This window comes from Misgurnus anguillicaudatus, chromosome 19 (assembly GCF_027580225.2).
Source record: "Misgurnus anguillicaudatus chromosome 19, ASM2758022v2, whole genome shotgun sequence".
Lineage (NCBI taxonomy): Eukaryota > Metazoa > Chordata > Actinopteri > Cypriniformes > Cobitidae > Misgurnus > Misgurnus anguillicaudatus.
Window position 1 is genome coordinate 22,780,577 of NC_073355.2, and position 14,599 is coordinate 22,795,175.

Consider the following 14,599-nt stretch of genomic DNA (forward strand, 5'->3'; position numbering starts at 1 on the left):
CTGTGACATTGCATTTTTTCCTGTTCCCCTTAAACATAAAATGCATGGAGAAATTGGCTAGGGGCAACAAAATAGATAGACTGTATTCACCTCTTGCTGGCAGAGAGCTGCTGTCAGGACAGAAGTTCTTTCCTACCCGAGGGTTCACAGAAGAGCCTGGCACCATGTGGCCATTGCTCAGAGGTGGGGCTAGGAGACTATGACTTTGACTAATGCCAGCTGGCTGATAGCCTGACATGTCAGAGGCAAACATCGTGTTGGGCTTGGCAGCTTGGTGCAACATTGAGTCATTCTGCCCTACATGAAGATGGGGAGAACACCCACCTAAAGAGAAATTACCGAACGAGCTCATGGAACTTTGTTCTTTCTGGAGATCGGAGGCATTGGGGGGCATGAAGTTATCCATATAAGACTTGAGGCTGGGCTGGTGCAGTGAGGGCATCTGGGGGGAATTCTGCTGCTTCATCAGGGAGGGATCAAGATGACGGGGAGGCTGGATCATCTGTTGGGATGGGCCCAGACCACGACCCTGCGCACACGCCATCATAAAGGGAAAGACGCATTAAACGAGGCAAGATTATAAGAAAACAGGACAGCTAAGGATGCGGAGGAAAACACAAACCTGCTGTTCCTGTTGTTGGCGGCTGTTAACAGGCATGGCCCTCTGGGATTGCGCTTTTTGCTGTAAGAGGAGACGCTGAGATGGGAAATAAAAAGTGAGAGCTGTAACTGCAGCCCAGATTTGGCAACGTGTCACATAATGTTTTTGAAGCTGGACAGTGAGATCAATACCTGTAACTGATTAATGTGAGAGAGCTGAGACAGCTGGTTAAGCTGGTTCAGCATAGCCACCTGCTGCGGGCCGAAAAGAGGATTCAGACCTCCATTATTGGGAGAGTATTTCAACAGGGGTGGCGGGACCTGACAAAACAAACATACACACTTTTGTTATAAAATGTATACACTTTCCAGTAAGCACATTTAATAAAAAATGTTGTTAACTTATGATATATTAAAAAAAGTAGGAAATTGAATTTTATTGCCATTTCTCAAAAATGGTTTTTTTTAAACAAATAATTACGATTTAAAACATTACCGTGGGTTCACAACAACCGTGTTGAGGCGTCAAAAGCTCATCTACCGCATCTAGTTTGCCGCTTGAACATTTTGAGTTTACTTGCTTCATTCGCGCGTGAAACTCCAGTCATCAAAACATTCACGCGGAAATTCGCATCACGAGAGGGGCTTCTGCGACTCTGCTCGCTTTCTGTAATCACGTCACTACTACAGCAAGCTCCTGATTGGTTAACGTGACGTGTTTTTCCAAAGTAAAAAAAATGTCAACTCACCCGTTTGCCGCGGCAACGCTCAATTCGCGTGAATGAGGTGGAAACGTGCCTACCGCGGCGCACTACATGCCTCATTCGTGCAGCAAGACCTCCAGACGCGCGTCAATGCGTCTTCAATTGACTTAACATTAAAATCATTAGCGCCTGACGCCTCTGAACGCAGCATTTGACTTTTTTAAACAAATAATTACGATTTAAAGCATTACCGTGGGTTCACACCATTCGTGTTTGAGGCATCAAAATTGCGTCTACCGCGTCTAGTTTGCCGCCTGAACATTTTGAGTTAACTTGCTTCATTCGCGCATGAAATTCCAGTCATCGAGACATTTACGCGGAAATTCAATTCACGTCATGGGAGGAGCTTCTGGGACTCCACTCGCTTTCTGTAATCACATCACTACTAGAGCAAGCTCCTGATTGGTTAACGTGACGCGTTTTTCCGCTAACATTTAAATTTTTCAACTCTTGCGTTTGCAGCGGCAACGCTCAATTTGCGCCATTCACGTGAATGAGGCAGAAACGCGTCTCCTGCGCCGCACTAAACGCCTCATTCGCGCCGCGACACCTCCAGACGCACGCCAACGCGTCTTCATATTGACTTAATATTCACATCACTCGCGATTGACGCCTCTGAACGCAGCATTAGACTACAAACATTTTCTAAATGGCAATATTTATTTGCACTGGACCGATTTGTTAAAGGGATAGTTCACCCAAAAATAAAACTTCTGTCTTCATTTACTCACCCTCAAGTTGTTACAAACCTGTATAAATTTCTTTGTTTAGCTGAACACAAAGGAATTTTTTTTAATCAAGCAGGGAACAAGAGCATCATTGCCTTCCATAGTACAAAAGAAAAATACTATGAAACTCAATGGTGCTCAAAAACGAATAGTCACAAACATTGCTCAAAATATCTTCCTTTGCGTTGATCAAAACAAATAAATGTATACAGGTTTGTAACAACATGAGAGCAAGTAAATGACAGAATTTTTATTTTTGGGTGAACTATCCCTTTATGGGTGCAGTTGTTTGTCTGCCTGATCTCAATGTGAGCTGCATGGGCCATACAATCCCAAGTGTTATTACCTGAGAGGGATGTAGTGGAGGAGGCACTTGGTTACGTAGATTGGGCTGAGCAGAGTTGTGAGGTTGTGCTGAAGGCTGCTGGGCATTCCGGCCTTGTGCTGCATTACCGACACTGTACATGTTTACATTCTGTGGGAAAAAGGCAAATACATTACACACAAACAATAAGCACACTGCGGTCCCAGTCCATTCACAGCTTCAGCACACGGGGAGCGTCATGCACTAACTCACCTGCCTAACAGAGGCAGAGTTTGGAAGGTGAGGCCCTGGCAAGCTGCACTGGTTTGGTTGAGCACTATTTGTAGGGGAAAAGCTGATATTCTGCATGGAAGTGATCTGGGAGTTTTGGGGCTCCTCTGCTACAGTGCTATCATATACTGGCAGTGAAAGCTGAAGCACAACCACAGGCCAAGCAGAGAGAAGAGCAGGATGCAGAGCACAACAGCAGAAAGGCGGTCAAAGACCAGAAGGAACACCAGGCCACCAGAGAAAGAAACATCAAAAGCCAGGAAAAAAGGAGAGAGAAAGGCTATGTTAGCATCCTCTTTGCATGTTTAAGAAACTGGAAAGTTTTCTTCTATTGAAATTAGTCAAGGAAGTTATAAACAGGAAAGATGACTAAGAAAAAAGAGACTACATTCACTGAGAAAGTTTATAAAGGTTAAAGAAATTAAAGGGCAGGTGGTATTCTTTGCCGTGCAAGCATACTCCCTATTAAAAATAGAAGTTGGGGTGGGACATGTCTATAGATTTGTCAATTTCTTCTAACAGTGTTTTGTCACATCACAGCTGTCAAATATCACTTGCTATTTTTTAAGAGTCATGAGTGGGGGAAAAATCCCTCTCATTTTAGGTCAATCCTTCCTTAATGCAAAAGGAAACATCAACCTTGTTGGTTTTAATATATAAATATTAACTGTGAAGAGTACAGTAGTATATACAAAGCTTTTAAACTAATGTATATGCACTAAAAGCCTCAAATTTGATATTCTGATTTCAGGTTTTTCATGCCCCATTCTCTTCCCATAGAGGGTGCTAAAGTACCCAGCAAGCAAACGCAATGACATGTTTTCACACTGAGCCATTACTGCTTTTAGACGATTAAAGAATAACTGACCTTATCCATATAGGGATTGCGGTCCATGGATGAGTCTTTGTGGATCTGGTGACGTGAGGCAGGAGCTTTTCCATACTCCCCCATATTAAGTACATGCTTGTCAACATCCATGCGCTTATCCACCATTCCTCCAGAAATTGGTAATAATTAAATGCAATGAACTGCATACAAACATTTGTACGCTGAAACGGCATGTGAACTTAACATACCTCCAGACATATCCATCTTATTTCCCTTCATGGAATCCTCAGCGGAGTCCCTCTGTAAAAAGACACGTAACCGTCATCATGTAAACTAATAACATTTTGCTACATTAAAGAGTCATGATCATCTAACATTTTAAACAGGTTTCTCAAAATAGTGAAGTGTTTCTTACAGGGTACATGTTGTTGAACTGTTTCACAAACTGATTCATCCATGGAGAATCGTCCTGCTTGTTGGGTCCTTTATTCAACTGAGAAGGTAAAAAATTTGAGTAACCAATCACAATTGACCATGTTGTATGTCTTTACCAAACTGTAACTTAAGTGAAGGAGTTAAATCAAGTCTGTAATGTATTACCTTTGGAGGCATCTTCTTGTAAGACCAGTTTCCAGTTTCTTGTGGATTGTTGTTCCACATGCCTATCTCTACTTCTTCCTCTTCCCCCCAGTTGGAGTGTCCTGCCATGGACATCTCCTCTCCACACCAGTTGTCTTGCATAGGTTTGGATCCTAAAGACAAAAAAATCTGTCATTGTACACCTAGTTCCCTTTAGAAGAACGGCAAAAACAGTTTCATTTAAGTAAAACTTATTTTGTTTAATGATATGGTTGACATTGAAGTGCAAATGTAATAAGCTCTTTGTCCCCATAAGATATGTAACATACCAGACTTGTGCTGTGACTGTTGCCCTACAGCAGCATTGCCCCAGCCATTGCCTCCTGAGTTTTCCCTCCCTGGTACTTCCCAGCTGGAGCCTGAATCAACAGGCTTACCCCAAGCAGAAGTACCATTGTCCACAGAGACAGGTGGTGGAGCAGCAGGATCAACCCAGGTAGAGGACTCGATTTTTTGTGACCCACCATATGGCTCTCCCCATCCTGTGACCAGACAAAAAAAACTGCTGTCATCAAAGAGCAATAGTGCAAAATGCTATAATCCTCTGCACATTTGCTTGAGGGGATATTAATAGTAAGCAGAGTGAATTGTTTATGTTATTATCAGAACAAGAATGAATTAGAGTTGTAATAAAAATGGTAGCAGAAAAGGCGCTGTGCTATTTTAAACTTAAATCTGTTTACATAAAAATAATCTTAAACTTCAAAGTGTGATTGGACTGCACTTTTGGACTGAAGTTTCCAATGACCCAAATTTGACCCTTACATAAACATGCTTATGTAAGCTTTGTTTACTCTGAAGTCGTACTGATGGATCAGCTCACATTTAACCACTGAGGTTTCTGCACTTTCACCATCCCGCATATGCCCTAAATACTTCCCTCAAAAATAGCCCTGTTCATGTGTGCCCTCCTGCTCAAGTTGCTGCCACATGACTACAATGTAACCCAAACCTAGTTTTCCCCTGAGCACTGCTCATCCACAGCCAATTCCAAATGAAGTGGAAACATTATTTGCACATACACCTTTAGTATACACTTCCTGCAAATAATTAAAGAAGACACAGACATTTATCTCAACCAAAACAACCTTTCGAAAATATTCCTCTGCAATGGGTAAACCATATGCACATTTCACAAGCACTCACTTGTAAGTTCAGAGCTTTGTCAGTGCAACTGGTATTAGAGGAAAGGGGTGGGAGGGAAAAAGCACATCCAGACAAATTCCAAAGGGATGACTGCATGACTAAAGATAAATATGAGGGGTGAGTAATAATTGCAAAGCTACTGCAAAATAGAAAGACACTCACCTGAGCTGCTGCTGTTCTTTTCTTTTGGAGCCATGGAGCTTTGGGCTTGTGGGGGCTGAGAAACAGCCATGCCATCCTGCTCTCCAGCAGTGTTCTTGTTCCACATGTTTACACTACCATTATTATATTTGTTGGGATCTCCCCATGCTGAAGTACCATCATCAATCTCCATTCTACGCCTGATGGACTCAGGAGATGGCTCTTCCCATCCAGAGGATTCTTCTTCTTTAGAGGCAGTAGGAACTGGGCCTCCCAGCCATCCTGTAGGCTTGTTCTGACCAGGGGTTCCAGTCTGAGGAGTGTTGCCACTCCTGAATGTTCCCATGCTGGTATCTTGGGATTTGCCCCACTCAGAAGGGTTGTTCGGTTTTGTGGTGTCACTCCAAGTAGAGTTGGAGTGGCTTGATTTGATTGGCTCGCCCCAGGCTTGGTTTTGATTGTTGGTCTTGGTCGGTTCTCCCCATCCTGTGGTTGAAGCACTCTGGTCAGGAGTGTTTGTGCCTCCACTGCCGCCCCAGGTGTTGCTTGTTCTGCAGCGACCTGTCTCGCTCCAGCCTGATCCAGAACGATCACTGTCACTGTCCCAGCCCCCGGAACCAGATTTCTGGGGCTCTACCCAATGGTTTCCTTTTGGGCCTTCTCCACCCCATCCATCTCCAGCAGAGGGACCTCCCCATCCCTGCTTTGCTTTTTGTGCATTATTCCAAGAGGAGGGCTTTTCATCATTGCTACCATTCCATGTGGAACTATTCTTGTTCAGTGTAACAGAAGGAGCATCTTCCCAACCACTTTGCCCAACAGGTCCTTTGGTTTCTCCCCAGCCAGTTGATGGTTTCTGTTCAGTCCACCCAGACATGGAAGAATCGCTACTGTTGTTGCTGGGTCCATCTCCCCACCCACCTGAGTTAGATGCCTTAGGTGGAGCATGGCCCCAGCCCACCTGCCCATTTCCTGGCTTTTTATCAGGATTGGATACATCCCAGGCAGTGTTCTGACGAACTGGGGTTTGTCCCCATCCTGTGTTGGACAGGACCCTGGGATCCACTTCAATTTTAGAAAGAGCTGCATTTATCATGCCCTGTTGATTACCCCTTCTTCGGTTGCCGCTACGCTGTCCGTCCCTCTCACTGCGACCTTCTGAGCTCTCTCCACTTCCTTCACTGCCTGTAGATTTGTTCCATGTGCTGCCTTGTGATGCCTGACCAGAGCTCCCTATACCGAGAGCATCATCTTCCAAGGATTTCCATCCATTTGTTCCCTTCCTGCCTCCATTCGTGCCATCATTGGAATGCTGACTGTTGCTGGGCAAAGTGTTCCACTCCCCATTTGAGACCTTAGTGCCAGTGTTTGAAGAGGATGAAGAAGAAGATGAAGAGGAGGAGGAGGCACTTCCCCAAGGTCGAGGGATCCCAGCTGGGCCCACACCATTGCCAGCACCCCAAGAAATATTTTGTGAGGTAGTGGACGCGGAGTCCCATCCTCCTCCACGACCACCCATCCCACTATTATTATTTTTTAAAGAAGCAGCACTCACAGAGGAACCATTGGTTCCAGACTGCATTAGAGTTGCATTCACAGTGTCGCCAACAGCTTGGCCTTTAGGGATAGGACATTTGTCTCCAGAGTAATTAGTGCTGGGCGGAATGCCCCATGCTGTACCATAAGACCCGCTGTTTATTCCCTCACTGTTGCCATGTTGAGAAATGGAAGTGCCATTAGAGACTGAAGAAATAGGGAGCTGAGAAGAGCCCCCTGTGTTCATAGGCCAGGCTCGGTGCCCTGGGGGCTGTTCATTCATCTGTATTGAACCTGTAGAGTTTGGTAAACTAGAGGTCATCATGTTAGTAGTGTTATTTGGTCCATTAAATTCAGTGTTAAGGTTTTGAGGCTGCCCGCTTTGAACCTTGCTTGTACCATTGATTTCAGCTTCAGACATATTTTCCTGCAGGCATCCCCAAGACATCTTAGAGTTGATACTCTGCATGCAGGGTGTTTGACCTATGGTGCTTAGTTGAGTGTTGGTGCCACCATTCCCAACAGGACCATGGGGGTTGGGCCCGGTGTTCTGAAGAATGGGCCAGGCACCATGGTTGGCATTTGGGATCAAAGTGCTTGGATTTATACCTCCATTGGTTGAGGAACCTTGGGTGCCCCATGCATTAATTTTGCCATGGCTGCTTTCTACCAGCTTGCTGCTGGGGCCCTCCGTGGAGCCTTGACATGTGCTTAGCATCGAGCCATTGGATACACCCCAAGGCCCCTTAACACTCCCATTAGCCACATTATTGCTGCCATTTGCAACCATGAAATGAGAACCTTGACTACATCCTTGCCTATTGCCATTGTTGTCACCGCCAGTGTTTCCAGAAGCCATTATACTTAGATTTTTTTCAGACCCAGAGCTGGAGGCAGAATCAGCATCCATACATTCTGAGGCTAACTCTGGGTCGCTACCAGTGATGGAGGACCAGGGTCCTTTATCTACAATGACTTTTCCCCAGTTACTGTTTGAGTCACTGCAAGGTGAACTAGAGCTCCACGGTGAATTTTCATACTGAGATTCCAGTCCAGCATGTTCTAAACCTGTGGGTGTAAATAAAAGGTTAAATGAGCTCCAAATAAACAACTATTTATTCTAATAAAGTATATTTATGTTTAAAAGAATTAAACAGAACAAAGGCACACACAACAGATCAAAGCAAAAATCACAACAGCGTTAAACTAAAATGTGTCTCAGTTTTGTGTTAAAGCTCTGCATTTCCTGAACTTGAAAAGATAAACTGAGAAGTAACAAGGACATTTGCATTTTAGCCATACCCTTAATAAAATGTCTAACAAACTCTGTGTAAACGCAATACAATAACATTACACACCAAACATCTCTCTTGGACAAGGCACAGGAAACTGTAACTTTGGTAGAGTGATCACAATTTGTAATCATTTGTCTATTTAAGCATTACTTGACAATGGCCAAATGCCCATAGACCCAATCTCCGTCCTGCTGAGAGGTGTCTCACTTAAGACAGACTGAAACAGTAGTAGAGCTGCCACCATTTTGTTGCAGCAGCAGGATCGTGCTGCCTGCCAGTAGATAGAGGAGGGAAAGACAGACAGACGCTCTGCAGCACGATGGAAATTGAAGTCTCTGCAAGTTCCTTCATTTTGCAGTGTGGCACCACCAGACTACAATACTAATGCAACTGCTTTATTTCTTGAAATAAAAGTGTTTTCTGCTAGCCTAATCTTGTCTGCAAGATGGCTGCCAAGCTTCCCGGAGTGCGATTTTCTTGCCAAGTCTGAGAATTTTCTCTCTGGCGGTGTTAACCAACAGATATAAAACAACAAAACATGAAGTCTCACTGTTGGTCACAGTTTGCATAACATGATCAAATGATTCTGATTAAGATTCTGTTGAATATCACTGACCTGAGTAAAAGAAAATTACACTATTAAAGAACGTTATTCTATCTAGTATCTTTATTTCTCATTCACCAACTTTAAGAAATAACTTATCAATAAAAAGATAATAAAAAGGTAGGTTTTTATGGCAAACAGCACAGTCTTCTGGGTTACACTGTATAAACTTCAGGAAAGTTAGTTCTGTGAAACTGTTGGCAGCACAACTGGTTTGTCCTTACATAACGCATGAAAAACTGAGGTTTGGCAAGTAAAAAAGGGCAAGTCAGGCTACCTATGCCAAGATCTTATGACATTTTTCTTACAAAGAGTGCCAAAGCAAATGGCTATATTTAGAGTGGTTCAAAATTACACTTTGAGTGCTTGGACAACACCGTCTGCAGACTACTGTATTCATGCATTTACTATACATTTTGAGGCAATCTACATACTTAATAAATGCTGAATAGGTTTTCCAGAATTTACATACTTGACAAACGTTACACAAAACAGTAAACCATAGCACAATGTGAGAAATAAGCAAAATGTGTCACCTGTTTGGTTAGGGGAGTGGCTGACAGAATCCCGAATGGGAGCCATGCCTATAAAACAAATGGTGACATTATGAGATGCTAACAGAATTGAAAGTTAAGATAAATGGATACATGGTAGCTACAAGTCTGTCTTTTAAATTTCTAAGGCCACAAACTAAAACCATGCAGAATGCATTAAATACATTGAATCAAAATCAGGGTCAAACCCAATACAACTAATAAAAACATGAAATAAACCAAACTCTTAGAATTAAAAACAGTACAGAAAATAAACAGAGCAGCTAACAAGCCAATTTGTTGGTCTAGTTGATTTACAAGTTTATGACTATAATATTTTTTACACTCAAGCCTAGAATTTATCCATTTAAATAAAATTTAATCTTAATTTAATTTTGCAGCAACTTCCTGCCCTGCATTTTACCACCTGAATCCTTTAGAGATTGCTAATATAGGGATTAATATCAAAGGTCTCACTGCATATGTAGGAAATGTTTTTGACAAGGTTATTCAGCACTGTTCTGGTACCTGAGAGGTGGCTTTGGACGCAGTGTAGTAAAGGCCTCTCAGTCGTAAGCTCCCCTGCCTGGCTAGAATTAAGCTGCACTTGAGTTCCCAGGGTGGCAGCAAGGACCGTGAGGGACTGCCCACACTTCAACAGCTGTTTCTATTTGTGCTGACAGAGATGCGGCGGATCTTCACAGAGCGGGTACCGAGGCAGGGTTTGGGGCTGGCCGCTGGCTTGGGCCCTCTTGGCATTGCTGATGGCGCAGGTTACAGTTGAGATGCTGCTGTTCTAATTGGCAGACTGAGGCTGGCTGAAACTGGACTTGATATGTTCTGGCACTGAAAATCAAAATAACAACAGATATTTTTAACTATATTTGTCTCAAATATGCTGATTTTATAGATTTCTATAAAGTGCCAGAAGCGAAGGAGTTACATAAGTTAAATCACATAAGTTACATAAGTTGGTGGTTCTCAAACTTAACATTTTAATTAAACAAAACATTAAACAATACAACGTATTGCTTTTTCTAAGGTTTAATTACACAGAATTTTTGATAAATTACTGTATTTTATAAAATGTAATAAAACTGGGGGCCCCTGGCACCAACTCGAGGCCCCCAGTTTGAGTACCATTGAGTAAAGCGCAATAAAAAAGCAAAAAAAAAAAAAGATATTTATATCTTGTATAATGAATCCCATTTTTAAAGCTGTAAACAACACCTACATTCAAAAAATTTAAAACCAAAAACGTAACGTTCACAAATTTTATTCCAGACTGGGAAAAATCAGACAATTGACCTAATTCTAAATAAGACGGTACTTAAAATTCAATTCATATGAATATTTACTTATCTATCCTATTTATATACATCTGAACATATTTTATTGCTCTCCGCACATATTATACGTTCATCAAATACTTTCGCATCAAATCGACTAAATCCCAGCCTCAAGCCATTCAGAAATACCAGTTTGTTGGCAGAATGTTCATTTACAAGAAAACATGCTAGATGCCCTGAGAGGGTTTAGCATCTCTCTCTCTCTCTCTCTCTGGAATTATGGACATTAGAGCCCGACCGATATGCGTTTTTTCGGGCCGATGCCGATACAGATATTAGAAAGTAAAAAAAGACCGATAACGATATATCGGCCGATATTCTTTATGTGTACAGTATAGTTCAGTATATACTACAGTATATTATACTAAAGTACTGTACATAGAATACACTATATACTTTAACATAATATACTATGAATAAATACAATGCAATGCAATGATCACTCACAAATGTGGTGATCACTCACAAATGTGGTGATCCAACACTTATATTGATGTGACAAAGATATGTACTATAGGCAAGAAGTTAACAATAAACTTTATTATCCAAAATTAGTTGGATATCAGTGCACTAAACAGTAAACTTGACTTATTATAAATAACTTTAAAACACAAAGAGAAACAAATACATAAAACTTGCATCATTTGCAGTTTTGACGAGAATAACGTTATAAAGAGAAACTTATGAAGTCATTGATTAATATTAGCTTTTACAGTAAGTTGTGTACTTCACAAATTAGTTAGCCACTCACAGTTACGAAGACAATGCTTGACGGAGCACATACTAATGTACGCTATGTTTAATGTTGTGCACAACGTTTTTATAACACAAACCCAGGGTTCCGTGCAAACTTTAGACTTTAATAAAACTAATGCGTCTTCGCTCCGCCTCTTTTATTTAGCAAGGGTGTAGAGTTGCGCGAGCTTATTGAATCAATTGCTCTGAAATGAGCGTGTTAACTAACAACACAAGCAGCAGTAATCTCATATAGTGTTATATAAGTGCACGGCTGCGCGTAGTTTAAATGTGTCATTTCTCCGTCTCGCGTCATTTCTCCCGCTTGCGTTTTAACTCGCAAGTCGACAAAGAGACGGATTAAAAACACCAAATGTAAGCGGGAATGCGTCTCTCTTGTCCATTTATAATCCAATCGACCAAAGCGCGTCTTAATACCAGGTGTAACAATGTTGTGAAGAAGACACTGCGTGACTGCAGCCACCTGAACTGAGAGACTGACTGACTGAAGTGAAGGGGGTGGGGGATTGGCTGGTGTCACTACAGTGAGTGATCTGGGTCGCCATTAGCAACCAGTATGGCGCACTCTGCTGGACAAACAAGTACTTACATCTTTCAAATGCATTTAATGTGTTCTGTAACAAACATTCATATTGGCGCATATCTGCGGCTTATACGCCGATACAGATATATCTGCGACATGCTCATATCGGCCGATAAAATCGGCAAAACGATAAATCGGTCGGGCTCTAATGGACATTCCCTAGACCAGGGGTCTCCAACATGGTGCCCGCTAACAATAGGTAGCCCACACAGAGTCTGTGAGGTGTCCGCTAAAGCACGTTCTATTAATAGTCTCAATTGTAATATTTATCCATTACATATTTTTTATATTAGCTTGGCTTACGTATGTTAAAGGGACATTCCACTTTTTTTGAAAATATGCTCCCCTAGAGTTAAACATTTGATTCTTACCATTTTGGAATCCCTTCGGCCGATCTCCGGGTCTGGCGGTACCACTTTTAGCATAGCTTGGCACAATCCATTGAATCCGATTAGACCATTAGCATCGCGCTAAAAAATAACCCAAGAGTTTCAATATTTTTCCTTGACTTGACACTTCTGTAGTTACATCGTGTACTAAGACAGACAGAAAAGTAAAAGTTGTGATTTTCTAGGCAGATATGGCTAGGACTATACTCTCATTCTCGCATAATAATCAAGGACTTTGCTGCTGTAACATGGCTGCAGCAGGCGTAGTGATAATACGCACTGCCCGAAAATAGTCCCCTGCCATTGAAAGTAACCAAGGGGACTATTTTGGGATAGTGCGTAAAATATCAATACGCCTGCTGCAGCCATGTTACATCAGCAAAGTCACTGATTATTACACCAGTTTGAGAGTATAGTTCCTAGCCATATCTGCCTAGAAAATCACAACTTTTAATTTTCTGTCGGTCTTAGTACACGATGTAATTACAGAAGAGTCAAGTTTTAAATAGAAAAAATATCAAAACTCTTTGGTTATTTTTTTAGCACAATGCTAATGGTCTAATCAGATTCAATGGATTGTGCTAAGCTATGCTAAAAGTGCTAGCACCAGACCCAAAGATCAGCTGAATGGATTTTAAAACTGTAAGAATCAAACTCTAGGGGAGCTGGAAAATGAGCATATTTAAAAAAAAGTGGAATGTCCCTTTAACATTTTAAATAATACTAAAACATATCAACCAGTAAAAAATAAAAACAACAAGTAAAACCAAAAAGTTTTGAGTAAACTATATCAAAAATTAGCCCTCCAGATTTTTCCATTGTGGTAGCCCTTGCTCATAAAAAGGTTGGAGACCCCTTCCCTAGACAGTCATCTTAAATACTATGGATGAGAATTACCACACAATGGTTTAAATACTGTTAAAAACACATCAGAAAGCCAAAAGCATCTTAAAGTTCTTATGTTGTGTATCAATCATGGCACAGACCTTTAGCTTTATACTGCTTTAAGCAAAGCACCCTTACACTCTTTGCTTAACTGTTTGGAAAAGCCAGCACTGTGTTGATAGATGTTGTTTTGGCTGTGGAATTTCCTGTAGGAATGACCTCACAAAGCAGCCACTTATTTTCACATTCGAAAAAAATTTCAAGAAAGCCAATGGATGATCCACTGAGGGCAATAAATTCCTCTAACAGAGACCATCTTGACCTTTTGAGACCAGGACGACCATCCAGCTAGTAAGAGAGCACCATCACTAAACAAACTAAAAAGCGGAATAATTTATTACTCCTCTCACATAACAGCTGTGAAGTGATTTACAAATGTTACATGTTATCTGTAGCGCATTAAAAACTGAAGCTCTACCTTACAGACGTCTTTCTTTTTTTCTCTTTTTATCTAGATTTACCAGAACCCTTCAAATACATCAACCATTATTTCTTCTCTTCACATTTATAAGGAAAAAATGTAGAGGCACGGTGTCATTTTACTTCTTGGCTCTTGCCAGCTCCTCTGAATGCCTGTACTGGGGCCCTGAGAGTGACCTCAGCCAAGGCCTCTGTGAGGGGGCTTTGAAGTCTACTTTATCATTTGAATCATTTTAACATGTTAAGCTGACCAATCCAGGTTGGATTTGGTTCATAAGCCATTAGGTTTACCATGTATATTGCCCAAGAACGGTATTAAGCTTGTCACGCTGTATATCATAAGAAAGGGTTTAGATTAGGGATGCACCGATCCGATATTCTGGATCGGTATCGGGGCCGATCCGGCCTTTTTTGCTGGATCGGATATCGGACTAACAGGACGGATCCAGTTCCGATACTGCGCGTTACGCATGGTTGTCACTGACAAGCGATTAAAACGACAAAGTATTATAAAAGCACCATAAACGTTTTTATGTACTATAATCAAAATCATCTTACACTCAATAGCTTCATGTGAAGGAACAAACGCACATTTAAAGATATTAATGTTCACAGAAACACTATAACTTACATGCAAACTGAGTTAATCCACTGATGAGAAGCGGATGGATGAAAACGCGTCATTCAACACACGCACACACACAAGATAACTGCAACGTTAGGCTTTATTAAAGATCTGATTTTATA

General features: G+C 41.6%; 1 protein-coding gene across 9 annotated transcripts in view; it reads right to left on the reverse strand.

Moving 5' to 3' along the window:
- Positions 1-14,599, reverse strand: part of LOC129434222 (trinucleotide repeat-containing gene 6A protein) — a 65,966-nt gene that overhangs the window by 9,350 nt on the left and 42,017 nt on the right. For 6 of the 9 annotated variants that reach the window (XM_073857185.1, XM_073857184.1, XM_073857183.1 and 3 more), the window contains 13 exons: positions 9,939-10,256; positions 9,414-9,461; positions 5,464-8,046; positions 4,425-4,637; positions 4,117-4,268; positions 3,932-4,009; positions 3,765-3,816; positions 3,556-3,683; positions 2,670-2,828; positions 2,439-2,567; positions 793-921; positions 623-697; positions 91-529 (listed from right to left, as the gene is read on the reverse strand). In XM_073857185.1, the coding sequence (XP_073713286.1) occupies positions 91-529; positions 623-697; positions 793-921; positions 2,439-2,567; positions 2,670-2,828; positions 3,556-3,683; positions 3,765-3,816; positions 3,932-4,009; positions 4,117-4,268; positions 4,425-4,637; positions 5,464-8,046; positions 9,414-9,459 (4,183 nt within the window). In that variant the 5' untranslated portion in view covers positions 9,460-9,461; positions 9,939-10,256. The remainder of the gene's footprint in view (positions 1-90; positions 530-622; positions 698-792; positions 922-2,438; positions 2,568-2,669; positions 2,829-3,555; positions 3,684-3,764; positions 3,817-3,931; positions 4,010-4,116; positions 4,269-4,424; positions 4,638-5,463; positions 8,047-9,413; positions 9,462-9,938; positions 10,257-14,599) is intronic. The other 3 variants (XM_073857187.1, XM_073857188.1, XM_073857186.1) reach the window with 3 other exon arrangements.